General features: G+C 36.0%; 1 protein-coding gene across 2 annotated transcripts in view; it reads left to right on the top strand.

Annotated features, from left to right (window-relative positions):
* The window catches only part of HTT (huntingtin), a 70,423-nt gene that overhangs the window by 31,323 nt on the left and 15,702 nt on the right, over positions 1-23,398 (top strand). For both annotated transcript variants that reach the window (XM_026034076.1, XM_026034074.1), the window contains 25 exons: positions 196-322; positions 1,045-1,172; positions 1,892-2,002; positions 2,179-2,256; positions 2,913-3,136; positions 3,738-3,816; positions 3,950-4,111; positions 5,063-5,118; positions 5,451-5,599; positions 6,234-6,370; positions 8,051-8,167; positions 9,518-9,640; positions 9,970-10,208; positions 11,118-11,260; positions 12,837-13,044; positions 13,887-14,028; positions 15,116-15,295; positions 16,883-17,059; positions 17,357-17,433; positions 18,087-18,225; positions 19,550-19,672; positions 20,893-21,106; positions 21,299-21,444; positions 21,972-22,149; positions 22,471-22,566. In XM_026034076.1, coding sequence (XP_025889861.1) covers positions 196-322; positions 1,045-1,172; positions 1,892-2,002; positions 2,179-2,256; positions 2,913-3,136; positions 3,738-3,816; positions 3,950-4,111; positions 5,063-5,118; positions 5,451-5,599; positions 6,234-6,370; positions 8,051-8,167; positions 9,518-9,640; positions 9,970-10,208; positions 11,118-11,260; positions 12,837-13,044; positions 13,887-14,028; positions 15,116-15,295; positions 16,883-17,059; positions 17,357-17,433; positions 18,087-18,225; positions 19,550-19,672; positions 20,893-21,106; positions 21,299-21,444; positions 21,972-22,149; positions 22,471-22,566 — 3,553 coding nt within the window. The remainder of the gene's footprint in view (positions 1-195; positions 323-1,044; positions 1,173-1,891; positions 2,003-2,178; positions 2,257-2,912; positions 3,137-3,737; positions 3,817-3,949; positions 4,112-5,062; positions 5,119-5,450; positions 5,600-6,233; positions 6,371-8,050; positions 8,168-9,517; positions 9,641-9,969; positions 10,209-11,117; positions 11,261-12,836; positions 13,045-13,886; positions 14,029-15,115; positions 15,296-16,882; positions 17,060-17,356; positions 17,434-18,086; positions 18,226-19,549; positions 19,673-20,892; positions 21,107-21,298; positions 21,445-21,971; positions 22,150-22,470; positions 22,567-23,398) is intronic.

The following is a 23,398-nucleotide window of genomic DNA, read 5'->3' on the forward strand; positions in this document are numbered from 1 at the left end:
TGATTCCCTCTAGCTAGAAAATTTGGAAGAAAAGTATGGACTATATCAAAATTTTCAGGGCACTCATGTCCTAATCCAAAAGGTTGAGATAGCTTTAACTGACAGTCAAAGTGATTTTAAGCAAAACGTGAATATGCTTTTGTTTGTGTGGAGGAGGAAGAGTGTAAAACTTACTGATGCTTCTCTCAATTCTAGGCAGCGTTACCTTCTCTCACAAACCCACCTTCCCTTAGTCCAATTCGGAGGAAAGGGAAAGAGAGAGAATCTGTAGAACAGACATCTGTGCCAATGAGCCCTAAAAAGGGTGCTGAAACTAGTCCAGGTAGGCACATTTATTTACATGGGGATAAGAGCTGGGAGGGGTAAAAGGAATATGCTTTTAAAAGGAGTATGAAGAGAGGATATGATTATCTGAGTAACTTATTTTTTGAAGTTTCAATGTTGACTCAAACTTGAGGGGCCTACTGTTAAAAGGACTCAAATTATAACCAATTTTGCACTTTTTTTCTACACCTTTTTTTTTTTCTATTTTTTTCTCGCATACTACTTGGAAGCAGGAAACTTCAGGGGCTTTTTCATCACTCTTTTTCTGAATCCTCTCAGCTATTGACTAAAAATAAAAGCAGTATTTGCATCTGTTTTACTGAGAAGTTAAGAGTTGCTTTGGAGTGTTTAGGAGGAGTAGCCAACACTGCTCCTGGAAAACAAGATTTTGAATCTTAAAGTGTTACTGATGAATGAAGGAAATAGTGGTTATGCTCTGGAAATTTATTTGCGTGTCAGTAATAAGCCCTCTAATTTAACTTTTCTTGACCCGTGGGAAGTTAGCTTCTTGGAGTACTGGTTGGTTTTCTAGTTGCATAGACTGTTTTTGCATTAAAATTTTTATATGCCTGTAAAGATCAGAAAACTCATACTAATTGCGATATTTTGTCTAATAATTCAGATATGATAAATTGAGTGCATTTCATAATGCATAGTTGTATTTCATGAGTGCTTTAGATAAAATATATTGTGCTAATCTATTTAAAATACTTCTTTAAGCTGCTAGGCAAACTGATGCTACAGGACCTGTTCCAACAAGTAAATCATCATCAGTAGGAAGCTTTTATCATCTTCCATCGTATCTGAAGTTATATGATGTCTTAAAAGCTACCCATGCTAATTATAAGGTACCACATTATATAGTTGGGGTGAAGTTAAATATCAGGCACTTGTTTTGTGTTCCTTTAAACACTCTTTTGTGTTCCTTTAAACACTCTTTTGCTGAGACACTGACATCCTGTGTTGCTATGCTGAATATAAAATGCCAAATAAAATGGGTTCCAGGGCTTAAGCAGCCCAAAAACGACCTCTGAGTGAAGCTCAAACTCCAGGAAGCTCCAATGCTTCCAGTACGTTGAGGCTGTCATACTGTTTCCACAGACAAACAAGTATCTACTTAAAAACAAAACCAGAATCTCAGAGGCCTTGTCATCCTATAGCTTGTTTGGCTGCTGTTACAAACACTAACTTGACCCTTCACTGTCCTAGCCATGCCAAATGGATCACAGTGTCTGTTGTCTCGGCACTTTATTCCAGGATGGGTGAGCTTTTTCCTCATTAGTTCCAGTAAAAGAAAATGTGCTCCGTAGGAACTTGATATTCTGACTTGTATGAGTTTGCCATGATCTTATTACTCCTTTTTTTGTACTAATCAAATGAACTCCTAACTTTTCACCAATAAAGGAGTGGGTGGTGAGAGGATAGCACTGTTATTGACTAAACTAGACTGAAATTATAGGCAGAAGATAATTTAATGCCTATACCCACCTCTTCCTTTTCTTTTTTTTTCCCCCCTCTTCTTTTTTGGTAATTGTTAAGTAAGAAATTGTTTTACTTTTATGACAAGGTTACTTTGGATCTCCAGAACAATAATGAAAAGTTTGGATGTTTCTTACGATCTGCTTTAGATGTTCTGTCTCAAATTTTGGAATTTGCAACTCTTCAAGACATTGGAAAGGTATAAAATTACTGTCTTTTGTTTTGAATAGTATTAATTTACCTGATATTTGTAGTCTCTTTAGAAGAAGAAGAAGCGTTTTTTTCATGTAATCAAGACTTGTGCTATTGTCCAATTTTTATAGGAATATTTCTACCAAATGCACTTAAGTGACTTGTTTTTTCACTTTTTTAAAGTGTGTAGAAGAAATTTTGGGATACCTGAAATCATGTTTCAACAGGGAACCGACGATGGCGACGGTTTGTGTGCAGCAGGTAAGGTAATTTTTTTGTGCTGGAATTGAGCCTGATGCCCTGTACTTCTCAGTTGAAAATGGCCATTCATTTTTAGCGAAGGGAGGTGGTGAGGAAACTACTGTACTGGTGGAGCAAACAGAGCTTGCTTTTCCTCTTAAGTTTCATGACTTGTTCTGAAACTGGATACCACCTGAATTGTTTTTGTTCTTGAATACCTGTTTTGTTCCTGACTTGCTTCCAATGCAAGGAGCGACTTTAATGCTAAGAAATGTTTGTTTCGTCCTTTCTCAGGTTTTCTGTAGCTAGCTGACTAGATGAAAAGATCTAGAAAGCAGAGAACTGGCTTATTGATGGACTTGCAGATTTCCAGTCAAGCCTTTGGTTTCGAGTCACCAAAGTCTTAATTTTGGGGAGGAGGAGAGGGCATAAGGTTTGCTTTATTAGACCATCTTGCGTTGTTAAATGGTCATTCTTGAGATCATAATTTGGGGCGGTGAGCTGTGATTTGTTCCTTTAATTCTTCTAGCTTTCTTAAGTTGTCTTATTTCTGATGACCTTGATCCAGTTTGTAGTTGTCAGTCTGTGATGGCCTCGCTTGCAAGTCTTCTGAGGGGCATGAGGAGACAATTCTTGTGTATTTCTAACAGTTGCTTTTCTTTCCATTTTTCCTTTAGTTATTGAAGACGTTATTTGGGACAAACTTGGCTTCTCAGTATGATGGCTTGTCCTCAAACCCCAGCAAATCCCAAGGCAAAGCCCAGCGCTTAGGCTCATCTAATTTGAGACCTGGCCTCTATCATTACTGCTTCATGGCACCATATACACATTTTACACAGGCACTTGCTGATGCTAGTCTAAGGAACATGGTTCAGGCTGAGCAAGAACACGATGCTTCAGGGTAACTCTTTCTTTCCATATGATGTAATGTTGACTTGAAGTGTCTTATTTTAAATTGTTATTTTTCATAAATACGGCTATTGGGGGGGGGGTGGACTTTGAAGCTTGAAATTGTTGCATTGTCTATTATTTTTTCTGTACTTTTTGTCATTTTTTTGTGGTCATGAAATCATGAATGAAGCACGGCATTAGTTATTGCTAATGTGTCTCCCAAAGCAAAGTTAAATTATTAAAATTCATATCACTTTTTTTTAAAAAAGTGTAGTGGTTTTACATGCCACTATTTAACATTATTTCACTAGTGGGCTAATTATACCAAACAGTCAGCAGCCTTAAGGAAAGGCAGAAAAATGCTAAGCAAAAACACCAGAAATTCATATCCTATTAAATATTTGTTGTCTGCAGACCTACCTGGTCTGACCAAGGTAGGTTGTTTCAGTTGCTCTCACTGTGCCGTAAATAAATGTATTTAGAGCTCTCAGTTTTCTTCTACAAAAATTATGGAAGTAATTGATAAAGAAGAGTTGGTAAACAGGGTGCTTTTAAGATGAATTTGCCTGTCCCTCCTTTTACACGTTTTTTTCTTTTTTTCTTCTTGATAGGTGGTTTGATGTGCTGCAAAAAGTTTCTGCACAGATGAAAACTGGTGTTACCAGTGTAACTAAACATCGTGCTGATAAGGTATTTGCATCTGTTACTACTGAAAGAGAGTCATACATGAGATTAAAAACACTCCTCCTTTTAAAAAGCAGTTTGCTTTTGAATTGGAGACCTGTTCAGATACTAGATTACTTTAAAAATCTCTCTATTACAGAATGCTATTCACAGTCACATTCGTTTATTTGAACCCCTTGTCATAAAAGCATTAAAGCAGTACACTACTACAACATCAGTACAGCTGCAAAGACAAGTTCTAGACTTACTTGCTCAACTGGTTCAGCTACGAGTTAACTACTGTCTTCTGGATTCAGATCAGGTTGGTAATTCATCATTTTTGCAAACTTGTCAGATTAAAAAAAAAAAAAAACAGAATACAGATACTTGCCACTAACTATTCAGTATGTTGCAAGTGAAAACAAAACCGTAAAGGCAGAGGAAGCTCTGTCCCCCTTCTCTTAAAAACTTCAGTTTCTCCTTTTAGTTGTTGCATATAAATTGGTTTGTAAACTCTGCAGCAACCCTTTAAGGATTGCTCATTACATCATTTTATTTTTAAAGTCAGTCTAGATAGTACTGTCAGTATCATTGAGCAGAAATTACAGATTTGTTTACAAGTAGAAATATGAGCAGTATGGACCTGACTAACATGGACCATCGTAATTGAGGAGCATTCAATGATTTTAATAGTGATGTGAAAACTTGTGGCAAATGGTCATCTTTGTAGTTGTCTGTATGTCTATATAACAACCAGTTTTTATCATAACCCCAAATGTGTTTTATTCAGTATGGTATTTGGTAGTGTGAGTTGCAAACCAGAAGTTTCTTGTATATTAATGTAGAGAGTATCAAGTTCAGGGCTTTTATCTTGGTTCAGAGCTGGGTTTCTTGAGTAATAATTTTTGATTTCTTAAGTGTAGAGCATCAAATAGCACAAAATATTTGAACAAAAAAAAGGCAAATTGAATGTAAAAAAAGGCAGACTATACTTATAGCTAGAATTTTACGTGAATCCATGCAGAGTGCAATAACGCACACAATCAACGTGTTTCTCAAGTTACTGTAAATATACACTAAATTTATATAAAATATGAATCTTTTATGATATATTAGAATGAGATATAACTGAATATGCTTTTCAGTGCTTATCTTCGCTTCCCCCCATTCCAAACGTGCACTTTCATAACTACATATGTCAGGATAATTTTAAATGGAAGTTAATGTGATGTTTCATTGTGTACTCCTCTTTAACACTTTACTTTCTCTCTAGGTGTTTATTGGATTTGTGTTAAAGCAATTTGAATACATTGAAGTTGGGCAGTTCAGGTATGAAACTGGAAAAAAGATTCTTTGAACAGTGGGTTTATATGCATCTTATTCCAAAACATGTAGTGTTTCTACTGAAATACTGTATTGTGGGTTGTGTTATTAGATAGTATATTGTATTTCTAGTAGTAGTGAACAATGGTCCAAATACAACAAAAAATTATTTGTAAAAAAAAAAAAGTTGTAAAAATGGGGCACAAATATGTTGGAAATACTATAGAAAATCAGGAGAACGCATTTTATAAAAATGCTTAGTGTAGGCAAATATATATCTGTTGAACAGAGCTGTATAGTTCAAACTTGATTTTTTTTATTTGTTCTGTTGATTTCAGGGAGTCTGAAGCTATTATTCCCAATATCTTCTTTTTCCTGGTATTGCTGTCTTATGAACGATACCACTCCAAACAGATAATTGGAATTCCTAAGATCATTCAGCTGTGTGATGGCATCATGGCCAGTGGGAGGAAAGCTGTAACACATGGTAAGAAAAAAGAATCTCTGGTGAGGAAACTGGCCGTAATTAAAATTCAGCAATAATTAAAAGTATGCTAAGCTATAGAAGACTGAGATTGTACTAGTCATCCCAGAAAGCACGAGTGTGTATCTGTTTGGGGTTTTTTTTTTTTGTTTGTTTTTTTTAATACAAGAAATAAGTGATTCATTATTTTCAGAAAATATGTTGTATCCTATTAAAGCTATTACTCATATTTTGCATGATTATATAATAGCAACTAAGCTTTTATTTGGAACTACAGCAGTATTTTAAAGGCTTTGATTCTATTTTTTAGGGCCCTCTTTTTTTTCCTAACACTTTTGCATCTTTCTAGAAGAAGCTTCTTTCACCTACTTTTCAGTGGTTCTTTTGAGAAACACAGTATAAAAGTATATTTTTATTTCTGTGATAATGTCAAATGTGTTCTTAATGTAAATTTTGTTTTACTAAGAGTAAAAAGATAACGGTGTAGTTATGAAAGTATGTATGCTTCAGGCATACTTATATACTTACAGGTAGCACAACTAAAGAATCTTTTTCTTTGTTAGCTGAACTGTTAAAAGAAGATTGCTCAAGAATGTCTTGTCTCATACTTAAATAAAATAAAACCTCTTTATTTTAGCAATACCAGCCCTGCAACCCATCGTTCATGATCTCTTTGTGTTAAGAGGAACAAATAAAGCTGATGCTGGAAAAGAGTTGGAAACACAAAAGGAGGTGGTAGTGTCCATGCTGCTGAGACTTATTCAATACCACCAGGTAAGAGAGGAGGACAAACAAGTGTCTCTATTTACACTTTATGAAAGGTTGCTTTCATATGACTGTTGCTTTGACTACTAAAAAAATATTCCATCAGTGCTAATAAATAAAGCTTGAATAGCTGAACTCTGTGCTAGTACCTTTCCAGGTATGGAGAGTTAAGCGTAGTTGTTTTTGGAAGCAGAGGGAGGGCAGGTTTAGGTAACCTTTGGCCTATGTACAAATTGCTATTTTAAGCCAAATTACACGTCTATTGGATGTTATAGTTGGTAACACCTGTCTGCTACATGTAACATAGACCTTTGGCTGGCCATAGCCATGAGCACTGGAAAGCTCCAGGTGGGATGAAGATTGTGGTTGTAATAACAGGTTGAATAAACAGTAGGTTAATGGGTAAGATAATGAGACTGATGTTTGTACAGTGCACAGTACACTGCTGTTGGTCTATGGGTCTGGAAAGTATGTTGTTGCCTTATGTAGGAATATAAGAATGACTTTTCTCATTGCAGCAAGATAATTTTGGAAAGTGACATAACCTAAAGCATCTTATTGCTTAATCAGGCACCTAACAATTTATTGTTCTTCTCCTTTCATCTTACAAAAATGCAATTACAGTATATATTAGTGCAAGCCATGTATTTTCTGAGAATAGTGGAGGGGAGGAAGGCAGTGCATCTTGTCAAAGACAAGTCAAAATAATTTGCTGAAAATACATGTTAAAATTAGGTTAATTGTATGTCTCCACATATTTCTATTGAATTTGTAGTTTTATAATCCTGAAATGACTTATATAACTAAATGAAATGACACTGCAGACACTTGGTGCAAAGCAGTGGCAAATTCTCAGCGTTACATAAGGTGCTGCAGTTGCTAGCACATCCTCATCTGACACAGCCTATTGAACACCACCCATGTGGTGCCTTCTTTCCCACAGCACCCACTTTGTAGCTCCCATTCCGTGCTCTTCATGCACTGGAGATGCCACTGGATTTAAGTTATAAGCCTTGGGCTGTACCTGGGTGGCTACTGTGCTGGGTAACCCTCAAGACTATAATACCTTATCCTATGGACATGATCCTCGCTGCAGGAGGTTTAGTTACCTGCTCTCATGGAAAGCGACGTCCTGGGTGACACATCCCAGGTAGATGAGCTGCATCACATCTGGGCTGGCCCTTTGGCCAAATTAAGACTCAGTCTGGACTTAAGTGAAGAAGGGGTGTGTGTGTGTGTGATGGCCCCTCTCTTGTTGCAAAAGTAGTTTGGCACTGTTTGCTGTCAATTTTCCAATCGTTTAACTAGTCTTTGCACAAATGCATTCTAAAAAAGAACATGAAGACATTTTTTTCTAGTTTATAAAAGTGAGTGGAAAATTCCTTAAAGCAAACACTGTTGTAACTAAGAATCTTTTAAGTCAAGAATAGGGTTTTAAGAACACCTTTTTATTCACTTTTTTTTTTGTACATACAATGAAAAAGAAAAAGCTTTCTTCTACAATGGTAGGAAAAGTATGGGAATATTGGTGATTTTAGGCAATGAATTTAAGACTTCTTGTATCTTGTTTTGTGGGAGAGGAATGAAGCAACAGTAGAGCTAATAAAATATTTTTCCCAATAAAGTATTGCTTACATGTTTCATGAACCTATGGGGTGTTTACTTGGGTTCTTTTGGATTTTTCCTTAGGTGCTAGAAATGTTCATCTTAGTTTTGCAACAATGTCATAAGGAAAATGAAGACAAATGGAAAAGATTGTCCCGGCAAATAGCTGACATTATTCTTCCAATGCTTGCAAAACAACAGGTTATTATACATATAAATAGAGATATATACTAAATCTTCAAACATTTTAAATACTGATTATATTGTATGTATTACAGCTTTGGTATTATTTTTTTATAAAGACAAAAAACTAGAACTTGCAAAAGTTTACTTGAAAGTGTGGTCAGGGTATTTGGGAGAAAAAATTACTGTAGGGTAAGCCAAGTTTTTGAAGTGTCAAAAGTTTTATTTGAAATGTCTAAAGTATACGTTGTGCTTCCTAGGCTACTTCCTGGTAAATCTGTTCTGTGCTTCTGCACGTTCTTCATACACGATTATTATTATCTTTTATATTATCTTGCTTGGAGCAAGATCTCTTGCAGTATCTTATATATTATCTTGGTGGAGCACCTAGTAAATGATAGAAAAATTCTTCCATATTTGCAGAATGTCAGAATTATTTATTTGTAACTGCAATAGATTTAATTACATTCCTCTATAATGACGAGAAAAAGCATAATCCAAAAATGCATTTATAAATTGTAGGAGGGGACCTGTAGAGATCATCCATGTCCAATCCCTCTGCTCAGAGATGGGTGGGGAGTCCAGTAGAGCAGGACGCTCAGGACTGTCCAGGTGAATTTTGAACATCTCCAAGGATGGACACTTTGTCCGATGGACACTTTGCCTCTCTGAGCACCCCATTCTAGTGTTTGACCACACAATTAAAAATAATTTTTTCAGAGGTTCTTGTTTATACATGGAACTTTCTGTGTTTCAATTTGTGTCCATTTCTTCCTGTTTTTTTCACTGGACATCACTGAGAAGAGCCTGATTGTGCAATTGTGTTTCTGCCTCACTCCTGCCAAGATGAGATATTTATACACAGTTCTTGGCTTTTTTTCATTATCAATATTATAAAACACTCAATTGCAAATTGATGATCTACTATTTTAGTAAGATTTTTTACCTCAACGACTGTAGGGAGTATAATTGTACCAGCTCCTTGTTCTGTTAAGGAAGAGATTTTCTCCTAGTTTTTTGCTTAGGCCTATTCATAACCAAGATTCTTGTGTCAGCATTGTTCCCTGTGAATATGCAGGGTAAGATTAGTCTTTCTCTAAATGTGATCTGTTTCACCTAATAAAATGTATAGTAGGTATATTGAATTTCATACAGTGGGTTTTTGTCTGTGGCCCCACATCCTGTTTAGGAAGACTTGCAATGAAACTTTGATTTTCATGGAGTTAGGTTTCTCTTACTTTACAGTTATAAAGGGCAGTTTTGTTATGCAAAGGTTGTCATAGAGAAGTCTAAAACATGAAATGATCATCTTATGTTGCAGTTATTTGTAGGTGCAATTATAGATTTTATGTTATTACTCTTCAATAGATGCATATAGATTCTCATGATGCGTTGGGAGTGCTGAACACTTTGTTTGAAATTTTGGCCCCTTCATCCCTTCGTCCAGTGGACATGCTGTTACGGAGCATGTTTGTTACTCCTAAAACAATGGTAAGTAATGGGAGCTTGTGGGGGCAGCTGAAGGGCTTGAAGATCTCGAGCAGATCTTTGGAAAGAATTCATTAGAAATAATAAGAATTGCCCATTGAGAGCACTTCATGCAGGACAATTCTATTTATGGATTACTGCTTTGTGTGTTTGGTGGGGCATAGGGGGATCATAGTGCTACATTTCTTCAATGTAATTTAATAACTAAATGATTCTTCTTATGTCAAGTGTAACATGTTATAGCTGAGACTTCCAAAATGCTATTGTTATGGTGTCTGTGAAGCTTCTCTGTGCACTCTTAATGATATTTTTCATTTTTGTGTTTGTGTTAGGCATCAGTGAGCACTGTCCAGTTATGGATTTCTGGAATATTAGCTATCCTTAGAGTTCTGATTTCACAATCAACAGAAGACATAGTTCTATCCCGTATTCAGGAGCTTTCCTTCTCCCCATATTTGATTTCCTGTCAAGCAATTAATAGACTGAGGCGTGGAGAAAACAACTTATCTGCACCAGAGGACCGTACTGAGGCTAAGCAGGTGAAATATCTGCCTGAAGAGACATTTTCTAGGTATGTTGTCTTTTGAATAGCTTCTAGGAAATACTGAGTGAATACTGAGCTTAGATATTGCAAATATGCATTATGTATGTGTGCATAGAAATGTTCCCTTGTAAGAATAAAGGATGGAATTAACCTGATAAGGAAAGGATTTAAGTGTGCAGAGGATAAGGTAAGTTGGACAATGAAAGGAGGAGATGGGCAGCCCCTTTACTGGTGATTTTAGACTGTGCTGATATCTCTTCTCCAGTAAAGTGAAGGTTTTACTTGAGTTGTGGAAGAACAGATAAATCCTTCCCTTAAAATGGATAAATGATTGAAAAAAGAAAAACAGATAAATCCTTATTGATACGGGTGCTGAAAATACTAAGTTTTAGATGAGAAGTTTAAATAGAAAGCTTGTTTTATTTTTCAGTTTAAGAGTAGAGGGAAGAAAGTATTCAAGACTTCTCATGTGACCTTATGTCTAGCAGGAGAGCTGAGGAATGGTTATGTCTGGGAATGACAACTGTTCATCTGAAAAATTCCCTTTCTGGTGTTTTTCTTTGATGTTCCAAACTGTGTCCTGCGCCCAGCTGGAGGGTTGGTCTGAAATCTGTGTGGTAGTATTAATGTGGGTAAATGATGCTTCAAGCAGCAAAATTATTGTGACTAAGTTGTTCCTCTTAGCTGCATAATTATATCAATTGCTTGTGATCATCTGTCATAATTGTATCATCATACTTATTTTAGATCCATCTCATATATTGTTTTTTTTTTTTTCTTGGTGGTGGCTTTTGGTTTTCAATCTTACTTAGGATGAATGGACAATGACTTCATATTTTATTTATTTATTTTCTAATCTGCTGAGTTTCACAGGCAAAACTCGTGTTTTTCTCCTGAAGTGTGTTGCTCTATTGATCGTGTGTGTGATTTTTCAAGGTTCTTGCTGCAGCTGGTTGGCATTCTGCTGGAAGATATTGTCACCAAACAACTGAAAGTGGACATGAATGAACAGCAACACACTTTCTACTGCCAGGAGCTGGGCACACTGCTTATGTGCTTAATACATATCTTCAAATCAGGTAATAATTGAAACAATGCCCTGTGTTGCAGCTTGCAAACTTCAGTTCTGAGACAGATTTTGAATAGTTCGAACTGAAGAATTGCTGAGAGTTACTTGTGTAAAATATTCATGCCAAACACTAGGTTACGTGTGTTTGCTAGCAGCAAATTTAATTTAGGACTACAAATGCACTCTTAAGTACTAGTAATATTAGGATTGCATTATTATAGAGTTAAATGGAAGTTATTTGCACACCTGAGCTGTATTTTCATGCTTTATATTTTCTTCTAGGTTTATCTAAGTGAACTTGTTCTGTAATACTTGTCTTTTGTGCAACGGTTTATATTTGTTTAGGGTTTTTTTTCCCTCTTTAATTGTATTCTACTGACTATAGCTACAGTTTGATGTCATTTGTGTCTGGTAACACACTCTTCTGTGATCTTCTCTCATTCCTAACCTCTGTTTTACTTGCATATCTTCTTACCCACTATGTTTTGTTCAGAATACTAACATTTGTATTCAACTGTAGGAAGTTAACAGACTAGAGATGAAGATTTCCAGAGCGATACATTAAAATTAGTAGAAATGAAAGGCATAGATAAGGTATCTTGGAAGAGTAGCATGGAGCAGCTTTCATGATTCTAGAAGATCACTAGATGGTGCCCTCGTTACACAGTTTTCCTGTTCTTGACTATTTGCACTGTGCATTTGTCGCAGTCCCAGAGGGAACTTAAACTGCTCCACATGGCTGTGGAGCTTACAGCTTCATTCTGTGTAGCTGGCAGTGCAAAGAGAGCAAGGGTGCGGATTTTTGTTATTCTGTTTAGCTTTTAATTTCCTTTTTTCTTTGATCTCTTTCAGGAGCTCCAGAGGTCCTTTGCCTTCAGCATAAGTTCCTCTGCTTTCCTTGTTTCTCTGCCTTTATTTTAGCTTATAAACACAGAAACACAGAAAATACAAAAAAAAAAAAGCATATATAAATGTATAAATATATTTTTTATATAAATATTAAAAAATATATAAACACAGGAAAGTCTGGAAGCAAAACTCAGCTTTTGTACATGTGTTTAGCATGCAGGGCAGAGATTTTTCCTCACCTAAAAATATTTACTGTTTTGCATTTGATGGAAGAGTGTCAGATTAGTTTGAATTAAATGTGTTTGGGGAACCCTCATGTGAAGTATGAGATTTGTGTCTTTAGAATGTAGAATATTTAGTATTGCATGGCTGTGATCTCACGAAGGACTCTTGTGTTCGGCTTTATCTAAAAATGGTCTAATAATTAGAAATTTTAAATTTTGTGGGTAAATTTTTTGATGGATGACAGGAAGGGCTCAAAAGATAGACTTCAGTATGGTTCCAGTCTGATCTAAGGCATAGCATATTGAGTCTGACAGCTGGCCTTTACTGGTTCTTATACTGCTATTTGGCAAACTGCATGATTTCCCTGCCTTTATTTAAAGAAAAAAAAAATCCATTCCTTCCAGGCATTGTACTGGCTTGTAAATCAGTTTTTATATTTTCAGGGTACCCTAAATAATTTTAAAACTTTTAGCTAGAGCATCGGCACTCTAATGTGCTCTTATTCTTTTCAGGGATGTTTAGAAGAATCACAGCTGCAGCCACCAGGCTTTTTACAGGAGATGGATCTGATGGCAGTTTTTACACCCTTGAAAGTCTGAGTGATCTTGTTCAGTCCATGATTCCCACACATCCTTCTTTAGTTCTGCTCTGGTGTCAAATCCTGCTTCTTGTCAATTACACCAACTACAACTGGTGGTCAGAAGTACATCAAACTCCAAAGTAAGATTTGTGTTTGCTACCTAGTAGAAGTAGAAAGTCTCATGATTGTTTCCAACAGTTATGTGAAAAAAATGTAGCTTCTAATCTGCTAAACCTCTCAGCTGCTGAATAATTGGGTTCTAAAGTAGGTTGCTATTTCACATTTAGTTATATGTACAGATATATACGTATTGTGTGTTCAAGGTCAAGCTAAGGAAATGTGTTCTATACTCAGTCGTCCCTGAAAAATACTGTCAGGTATCTCCCCACTTTTAAACCAGAAAAGCTTCCTTCTGTGTACCTGTTCTGACTATTATTACAAAAGTAACCGTAACAAAATATTCAGCATGCTCCAATGAAGAATTTTTTTTCATCTTCTAGCTGACAGCCAGATAGTGCACATGATAGACACTGTGTTTACAAAAATGCAATCTGGTCAGTAAGCTTTGGGTATGTAACTATGTTCTGAGCGAGTCGATCGTAAGATGCAATCAGTATTCGTACCAAACTGACTCACTAGCACCAACTGTGCTCAATTTCAGTCTGATACTAGATTTCAGTGCTCAAAAAAACTACTTTGATGGGTTGAGGAGAAGACACGGGAATTGTGCACAGAGACATGTAACCTGTGTGTCTGTCTTAATAATTGTCCAAGAAAGTAATAAATGCTGAGCAAAAAAGGAAATTTTAGAAGAGCAAATGACAAAGCAAGGGGGAAGTGTTTCAAAGCAGTAATAATGTTTATAATGTTATAATGTTTTTCTAGGAAAATGGATACTGTCTGAGGACATGGATAGACTATTCCAAGCAATTAATAAATATTTTAGTAGCCATAGTAATAAAATATAATATGCTTCTTACAGGAGACATAGTCTTTCTACCACTAAATTGCTTAGCCCTCAAATATCTGGAGACAGTGATGAATCAGATTTGGAATCTAAACGTGGCATGTGCAATCGAGAGATCGTGAGACGTGGCGCACTCATTCTCTTCTGTGATTATGTTGTAAGTGTTTGATTTATGAGTTGTAGAACTGTATTTTTAGGGCGTTTTATCAGGCTTGACATTCTTTTATTGATGATGTTTACAGAGTGAATCTATGTCAACAGTTCGCAGGTGAAATACGTGAGCTTCTGTAAGCTCAAGTATGACCTCTTGCAGAGGATATTAGGTAGATAATAATGTGACTGGGTATCATGTCCCTTACATATGAGCCCTTTAGAACATGCTAAGAAGTTTTAGACTTTTCTCAACATCAGTAGCAGCAGCAAAGTGTCTTGCAGGTTTATATTTTTTTTTCTCTTATTTCCAAAGAAAGGTTTTACTTTACCATTTCTCTTCTATTTTGATACTGTAAGACCTCCTCTTTGTGGTGTGTCTTTATTTTAGATTGGGAAAATACTTCTGAAGTAAATCTTCCGATAAGACTTGGTTTGCATTGCAGGGCAGTTTGGAGACAAATACAATATATGCATTTCAGATTCAATTAAACAAAAAGATGTGTTTAAAAAGCTCTGCAAAGACTAGTGGACATCCAGTCACCAGATTCAGATTAGAGCAAGTGCAAAGAAAACTCTCTAAAACTTCTGCACAAGGCGATGTTAACTTCTTAACATTACCTGGTTGCCTCTGCAAATCCTATATTATGTTGCACTGCTTGTTGACGTAGAACCTCTGTAAGTTTAGAAATAATTATTGACATCATTTTTCGAATTTGCACGTTAAACAGAAGCCTAAATGAAAATCACACTTTACAAGAATACTTTCAATGTATATCTTTATTTCTAACAACATTTCATTGAAAAGCAGCATGTTTGAGTTAACCTTCTGATTTCAGTTTTTTCTAACCTGGGCATTCAGTGTAATAGTCCTGAAAAACATGACTGAAAATTATAACTCTCTTAATTTTAACAAGATCAAAGACACTTGAACAAAACCTGTCATGTCACGTTATCATTATTTATACTTCATGCAACTATTTTAAGATGCTTATAAGAATTATAATATGCAAGACTTGATGCTTTACTGGATAAGCTTTTTTTTACTTACAGAGGTTAAGGGAATTAGATATTCATTTCCCTCCCTCTTCTAGTGTCAAAACCTGCATGATTCGGAACACTTGACCTGGCTTATTGTGAACCACGTTCAAGACTTGATTAATCTGTCGCATGAGCCTCCAGTACAGGACTTCATCAGTGCTGTTCACAGGAATTCAGCAGCCAGTGGTCTTTTTATTCAGGCCATTCAATCACGATGTGAGAATCTAGCAGCAGTAAGTCTATTTTTTTGATTATTTTTATGAATATTTTTAAGAATCATAGAATGGTTGAGGCTGGAAGGGACCTCAGGAGATGAGCTAGTCCAACCACCCCCGATGAGCTAGTCCAACCACCCCCCTACTCAAGTAAGGTCAGCTAGAGCACATAGCACAGTATGGGGTGGGTTTTGAATATCTCCAGAGAAGAAGACTCCATGGGTGCTTTGAGCAACTTGTTCCAGGGCTGTCACCCTCACAGTCAAGAGTTTTTTTCCTCCTCTTTAGAAAGAACTTCATGTATTTTAGTTTGTGCCCATTGCCTCTCACCCTTTCATTGGGCACTACTGAGAAGAGTTTGGGCCTCATCTTCTTTACACACTTCCATAAAGTATATGAGGGTTTTCATTATTGTTTTTGTTTTTAATGCGTTGATGACATCTCCCCTCAGTCTTCTCTTCAGACCCAAGAGTCTCCCAGTTCTCTCAGCCTTTCCTCACATGGGAGATGCTCCTATTCCCTAATCATGTTAGTAGCCCTCCTCTGTAGCTCCATGCCTTTCTTGTGCTGGGGAGTCCAGAACTGGGCATGATGCCCTAGACATGGTCTCAGCAGGGCTGAGCAGAGTGAGAATCACCTCCTTTGACCTACTGGAAACATACGGGGGAGAACTGGAAATATATGGAGGGAGATGCTACCGTGCCCAGGTAACCTGGCAATGCAGTCTGTCTTGCAGTTGTCCATGTAAAAGCCTAGGCCAGCTGTGTTGCTATCTTAATCATCTTAGTAAAATGCTTTAGATGGGCTAGTTAGATGGGCTGAATTTGGGCTCTGGTGTGCATGTGTGAGAATGAGTAGAGTTATCTAAGCAAGACAGTTTTGAAAGAAAGATTTAGTGATTCTGTGAAATTGATAACTACCAGTTCTGTTGGTAATTTCCAGAAAAATCAATAAAAATAAAATGGTGATATTCACAGACTGCGATAAAACAAAACTGGCTCTGTGAGTCAGTCTCTTTTACCTTTGGGGTCATCTATCCAAGTTATTGGTACTGTTGTTAATTTTAGAGGGGGAAAAAAAAGGTCTTTGCTTTCCTTTTGTCACCTCTTAATTCTGGATAGACGTGGCTGGGTTAGCCTATTTCCTGCTCAAAATTCCCCTGCAGATTTAGATTTCTTATTTTTCTACTGTCTTGACTCTGCTAACATTCCTACCTTTTCTAAGAAAAGTTGAGCTGCTTAGATTTCACAGCTTTTTGCAATTTCACTTAAAACTAGCTTTTTTCCTGTGAGATTTGCTCTCTACTTTTTGTTTACTCCATATTTGCATTTTTTCATGCTTACTGCTTTCAAAACTAAATACTAAGCAAATTAGTGCTCATATTACTTAATTAACCCAGTAACTCAGAGCTGTTCATGTATAAATAATTGTATTGATCATGCAGTTGTCTATGATAGTTCTTTCTAAACACATGTCCCTTTTGTTCTGAGAAGTTTCTGCTGAAATGGATTCCTTTTTTTATTGTTCTATCACCTTTTAGATTTAACTCATCTTCCATGTTAGACACACAATGTGACTTTTTTTTTGTTCTTTTTTAATGTCCAGCCCACAATTCTTAAGAAGACTTTACAGTGCTTAGAGGGGATACATCTCAGCCAGTCTGGGGCTGTCTTAACATTATATGTTGATAAGCTTCTCTCTACTCCATTCCGTGTGCTGGCTCGTATGGTAGACACACTGGCCTGTCGTCGGGTAGAGATGCTTTTGGCTGCAAATCTACAGGTAAGGAGATAGATATTTATTTACAAGCAAACCAGTTACTACTAGCAATATAATTAACTGTAAATAATGATTCAACTTAAGTACATCTAATTATCAGTGAGGCTTAAAATGATTTCTTTGGTTAGGAGAGCCTTACCTGTGCGTGTGGGCATATTTATCTTGAGGTGTCAGTGTATATAAATACTAACTTACTGCATTTCACTTCATCTGTATGTGTTTTTCCCTAATCTGTTCCAAATACATATGGACATCTTACTCATTTGAGTCCTGTAAAATTCTTGTTACTTTTTCCTATAGAACAGCATTACTCAGTTACCTGTTGAAGAACTAGATAGAATTCAGGAATACCTTCAGAATAGTGGCTTGGCCACAAGGTAAGTAATACAAATAGATGTTAAAATGTCATACTAAGTAATATAAATAGTGGTAGTTTTGTTTTGCTTGGGTGTTTATTTGCATGATATTTGAACTGTGAAGTATAATACCTATAAAGTCTTTACTGAAATACCAGAATACCTTATGGTAGAAGTTGTTGATTACAGTAATGTAATTAGAGAATCAAATCCCTGATGTGGATTGACTTTAACCCACAGATTGAAATTCTTCATCTCAAATATAGATTCCACTTTACTCTGAACTTCCTTTTTTGTTTGTTTTTTTTAAAAGAGATAAATTGTTTCAACAACTGCTAAAACATGCTCATCTACTGTCAGATTATGTTAAATTTGATGCTCATTAGAAAGATTTGCTATGTGGTGAAAAAAATAGAAGCTGTTCTATTTTATGCATTGAGGTATATAAACTTCAAATATTTTATTACTTTCTCACTGGTGTTAATTTGTTTTCACTGCTAGTAGGTGCTAAATTTGGATTTTTATGTCCTATGAGTGTGTGCATCCAACAAAGAACATAATGATCCCTCTGCTCTTTTTTCACAGACCTGTAGTTAGCTCATTAGGTGTCTTCCTATTTGTAAGTGATTTTCACAACTGAGCAAGTTAGCTCTTCACTGTGCTTCCTTTTTCAGACACCAAAGACTTTACTCGCTCTTGGACAGATTTCGTCTTATGGTGGCACCAGACACAACTAGTCCTTCACCCCTGGTTACCTCACACCCACTAGATGGGGAAAATCAACCACCTCTAGAGAATGTAATTCTTGACAAAGTAAGATTATGTTTAATAAGCTTAATTAAAAATATCTTGGCTCAAAATAAGTTCTTGCTCATTACAAGATATATGATTACAGCTTATTTTTAATTTACAGTTAATGTTCTCAGAATTGTCAATGAATCTCAAATACAAATCTTTGAATGATTTCATGTGTGTTGATTGACTATTAGACTAAAGATCCATAACTGGCTTGTGCCTTCATGTTTTGGTGGTGATGTGAAAGCTGTCTCAACTTTTTTTTTTCTGTAACATTATTTAAAACCTTTATCAAATGTCCAGTAGAGGCAGGTAGATGTTTTTGTTTGTATTCTTGATGTGTTCTCCATAGTGCTGCTTTTATTTGTTTCTCTACTGAGAACTGTTGGTTTGCTCTGTTGGAAACAAAGTGTTGCTTCATCTGTATTTTTGGTTCCCCCTACTCAGCTTTAAATTACCTTTAGAGAAGACATGCTCTTAATGATTTCTGTGTTTCATGTGGTTAGATGCATCTACCTCAAAAGAGGGGTTGGGGGCTGAGAGGAAGGCTCTTGGAGTTTACTTATTCCTTTCTCTCTAGTTCATCCCAGGGCATAAATCACTTCTCCTTTTCATTCCCTTATGCTGTACAGTAACAGAATAAGTTTTGCATATGCTTGTGTGGTCTGTTTTTTTTTATCTGTGTATATGTGTGTGTCTGCATAACTGACACGGCAACTGTTTCTGCAAACGGGGCAAAGTGTTCTTTGGTTGCCTGCCAGTTTATCAGGAGGAGACTGATAAAATAGCTGAAGAGTCACCGACTTACACTGCAAGCTACTTAAGTAGGAGAGCAAACACTGTCCACAGAAGCCATTCACCCAGGAGCTTCTGTCTTCAAATTAACCAAGAAACTCCTTTTTCTGGAACTCTAAATCTTGTCCAAAAGTAGTTGAGCTTATTTCTACTGCAGCTGCTGAACAGTTGCATTCAATTTCCAATTTATTCTATTTAGCTACCAGCTAATTCATGATGTCTATTTGTAACAGGGAAAACACAAAAAAAGGGGCAACTGAGGCTTTAAATTCTTAGTTAAATCTTCTACTAGAAGGAAGAAGATTCTGCTTCAAGTTCTGCTATTATATTGGCTAATTCCTGTAGTCTTATCTCCGGTAACTGAACAAGTGAAATGCTTAGTATGTGTTGTGGATTTCATTAAAAGATTTGACATTAATGTAGCCTAGCAATTTCTTCTTAGGACCATGATTGAATGTCTGTGAGCAATGCTCTTCCCCCTCCCCGGTGAAATATATTATTATCTGAAAATAAATATATAATAAACTTAATTTTCCTTTTAATAAAGGACTGGTATGTGTCACTAGTGAGATCCCAGTGTTATGTCAAGTCTGACTCAGCACTGCTGGAAGGTGCAGAGCTAGTGAACAAGATTCCTGAGTCTGAACTGAACTCCTTCATGACCAACAAGGTAACTTTTGGGGAGATAAAACATTGAGTGTAAAATGCTGTAATAATTATTTCTAATGTCGTTAATGTCCAGCTCTAATAAGTTAATCATAAACACAAAGTTTATATTTTACTGATATTTCAGTTGACTTTCCTTCCATTTAGACAACTAAAGCAGTGTGTATATCATTCATTTTTGTGTCCATTCATGCTGATAGTCTTAGCTTTCTAGTAGTGCAGATTAGATACATAGAAAAAACTTATAGATTAGTTTCTATTTCCTCCATTCACAACAACTCACAGTTTTATAGTCATACATAATTTTATCATTTCTCTTCATGATATTTTACAAGTCCTTGTATTTCCATAATTTTTAAGATAACTTTGTGCTAGATATGCTTGTAATACGCTCGTAGCAGGCAACACTTTGTAGAGCTGCCATAAAGGGCAACTTACAGCTACTTATTAGTTTTCTTAGAATATGTTTTGCTCAGTTTTTCTGTAATACTTCTGCTACTGGCCTGCAGAAATAAGTGTTTTTAACACTGTTGGAGCTGTGAAAAAAAGTTTAATATTCAAATCTAGAGTTGCAAAACTAAACTATACTTTTTCTTTTTTTTTTTTTTTTTTTCATAGAATTTTAAATTCTGTTTACTAGAAAACTCTTTGGAAGCCAAAGTAATAATAATTTTCTGGCTAACTTGTGACTTGCCCGTTCAAACTCCTGAGAGTGAGGTTGGGGAAAGGAGAGAGATGCATTAAGTAGAAGACTCTAGTTTACTTTATGCTTTGCACACCAGTGATACAGTTATTCTGGAAATACTCTGTAAGCAAAGGGTATTTCTATACCCAAATTGAGAAATTTCCACTTTATGATGAAATCTTTGGGGGAAAAAAAAGCAGTTTAGCCATTTTAATACAGACTTCTGTTTAGCAACTCCATACTTGGAATATTTCTTGTACGTACAAGTCATGTTTAAGCTTTATTCATATTGCACTCGTAATTTGGAAGGAGCACATTGAGGGTGTCCCTTCCCCTAGCTCTCCAATATCTTCGTGTTTGGAATCTAAATATAGAATAAACAAAGTCACAGTAACAGTAATTATGATGTTAGATCAGAGAAGAGGAGAGGTCATATTAACTTTTAAACTTAATATTAATTTGCCAGAATAATTTTCTTCTATGCTTAGTGTTTTTTTTTTTTTTTTTTTTTATCTTTTCATTCGTCTGTTTGATTTCAGGAATTCAACCTGAGCTTGCTAGCTCCTTGCCTAAGCCTTGGCATGACTGAAATCTCAAAAGATCAGAGGAGCAGCTTGTTTGAAACAGCCCGGAGGGTGACTCTGGATCATGTCTCTGCCATTGTACAAAACCTCCCTGCCATTCACCAGGTTTTCCAGCCCTTGTCACTATCTGAGCCATCAGCCTACTGGAAAAAGCTGAACGATATCTTTGGTAATGGAAAGTCTATGCTCTGCAAATGTGTTTGACAGATGACTTACCAATACATGAACTTCCTGCTTAAAAAAGAAAAAAAAAAAAAGATACCTGTTTAAAACCGCCTAAAAAATAATTTTTTTCAAATTGTTTTCAAATTTATTGAGGGAGGAAAAATGCAAACAGTTTTCATCTAGTCATGTTTTGCAGGAAATGAGGTGATGTATCAGTCTGTGATGACCCTTTGTCGTGCACTGGCCCAGTATTTGTTGTTACTCTCAAAACTACCAGCTGCTCTCCACGTTCCTGCAGACAAAGAGCGTGACATCCTGAAATTTGTGGTTATGTCAGTAGAGGTAAGAAATTACAGCATATCTAAAAATGTGATAAAGTTTTGGGAGAAGAAACAACTTTAACCACCATGCCTACATGTTGGTCTAATGTGTTTGGATGGTTTTATTTGTTTTATTACGTTTTTTGAGTGGGGCGCCTCTTCTCTTACTGGAGAAGTTTATTCAGGGATTGTTTTATATATGCTAGAAAATCAGGTGAGATGTTGACTGAATAATGGAATGGATTTAGAGTTTGGGGGGATGATCCTGCACTGGTTCAGGAGAAAATGAATAGAAAAAGTGTTGAGAGACAGTGCGTGGCAGGGGAAGAGGGTTGTTCTTTCTGTTGGTTTCTCCTGTATAATGCTCATAATTTTCATGCATATCTTTCCTGAGAGAACAGAATATATTTTACATGACTTGCTAGTAACAATTAGATATTGCAGAATATTAAGAAGAAAAAAATAGTTAACAGGGTATAGGTTATGTAGTCATATATTGGGATAATTCAATATTAATGGTGGGTTTTTTTTTTTTTAATATATATATAGGCAATATCATGGTATTTGAAAAATGACCGGATTCCACTAAGTTTAGATCTTCAAGCTGCTCTGGATTGTTGCTGTCTGACATTGCAGCAGACTAATCTCTGGAATTTGCTGGCTACTGCAGCTAATGTGACATATGCTTGCTCCTTAATTAATTGCATTAGATTTATAATAGAAGCAGGTAAGTCTAATTTGAATAGCTATGGGAAAGCTTTCTTCACAGTTGGTCAGCCATCACTGACCAAATGCTAAGTGTCTGGAATTTATGTGACAGCCTTTATTTTTACTGTTTTACTTTTGAAGCTGTCAGATACTTTGGAAATAAAGATATTTAAGTATTTTATTTAATATTTAACTATTTATACTATTAACTATTTAAACTGTATAATATACATAATACAACTGTGATATACGTAATATAACTATATAGCCTTTGAGAAGAAAAGTTGATTATGAGATATGCAATGGCTGCATTTTAAAAAAAGATGTATTTCTAATTCAGTTGCAGTTGAACCTGGAAATCAACTTCTTAGTCCAGAAAGAAAGAAGAACACTTCAAAAGGCCTAAATGAGGGTGAAGTTGATTCAAACACACAGAGTAAGCAGCACCTTCCAAGCTTGACTCATATTACCACTGAGGAATTTTTTCCTAGCTCACCTCAATTGCTACTTTTTATATCAGTGAGAGTGTGTATGAGACTATATTCATGTTTGAAAAATGCCTATTAAATATAGGCTTATTTTTAGCATGTATAGTTTTTTCTTAAAACCTAAGCATAAAGGTATTTTTCATGTGTTATTGAATTGCTGTCAGCTGTTTATTCTCTGTAGTCTGAGCTTTCTCTGGATAAGTACTATTTGTACTGTTCAGATAATATTATGTTTGAGTTTTGACATTCTGAAGTTTCATGTGGAGAGGTACAATTCTCTCAGCACTTCTTCTGAAGAGTGGAAACTTCATGATCTGTCTTACTGCATTCATGGGTTTTGTATTGGGATGAAGGTCAAGTGTGATCTGAAAGAGTGGGCAGACGTTGCTTTCCATATCCAGCTGTGCTGGTGGATGCCACATCCACCTAAGAAACCATCTGCTTGTCAGATTTAGTGCGGAGCCACTTAGGAGAATGCCTTCTAAGAAAACAAGTGAATTTGGTCATTTTAAGCTGTTCAGCAGAAATTCTGTGTACAAGGTGGTTTGTTTTTGCTGGGGTTAAGATTAGGAAAGTGTTATGTGAGCAGGTCTGCTGGCAGATCTTGGGTTTTGGTAATTCCCAACACTGAAACAACAGCAAGCAATTGCAGGGAGGGTGATAGGAGTACTCTTCCACTGGCTGAACTACTATAGAATACATCTTTGTCAGCAACTTTACTGTGTTTTTCAGTAGAAATGCGCTTTATTTTATCACTTTTAGAGTCTTTTTGTTTTTTTC

This window comes from Nothoprocta perdicaria, unplaced genomic scaffold (assembly GCF_003342845.1).
Source record: "Nothoprocta perdicaria isolate Ctin4 unplaced genomic scaffold, notPer1 scaffold_14, whole genome shotgun sequence".
NCBI lineage: Eukaryota > Metazoa > Chordata > Aves > Tinamiformes > Tinamidae > Nothoprocta > Nothoprocta perdicaria.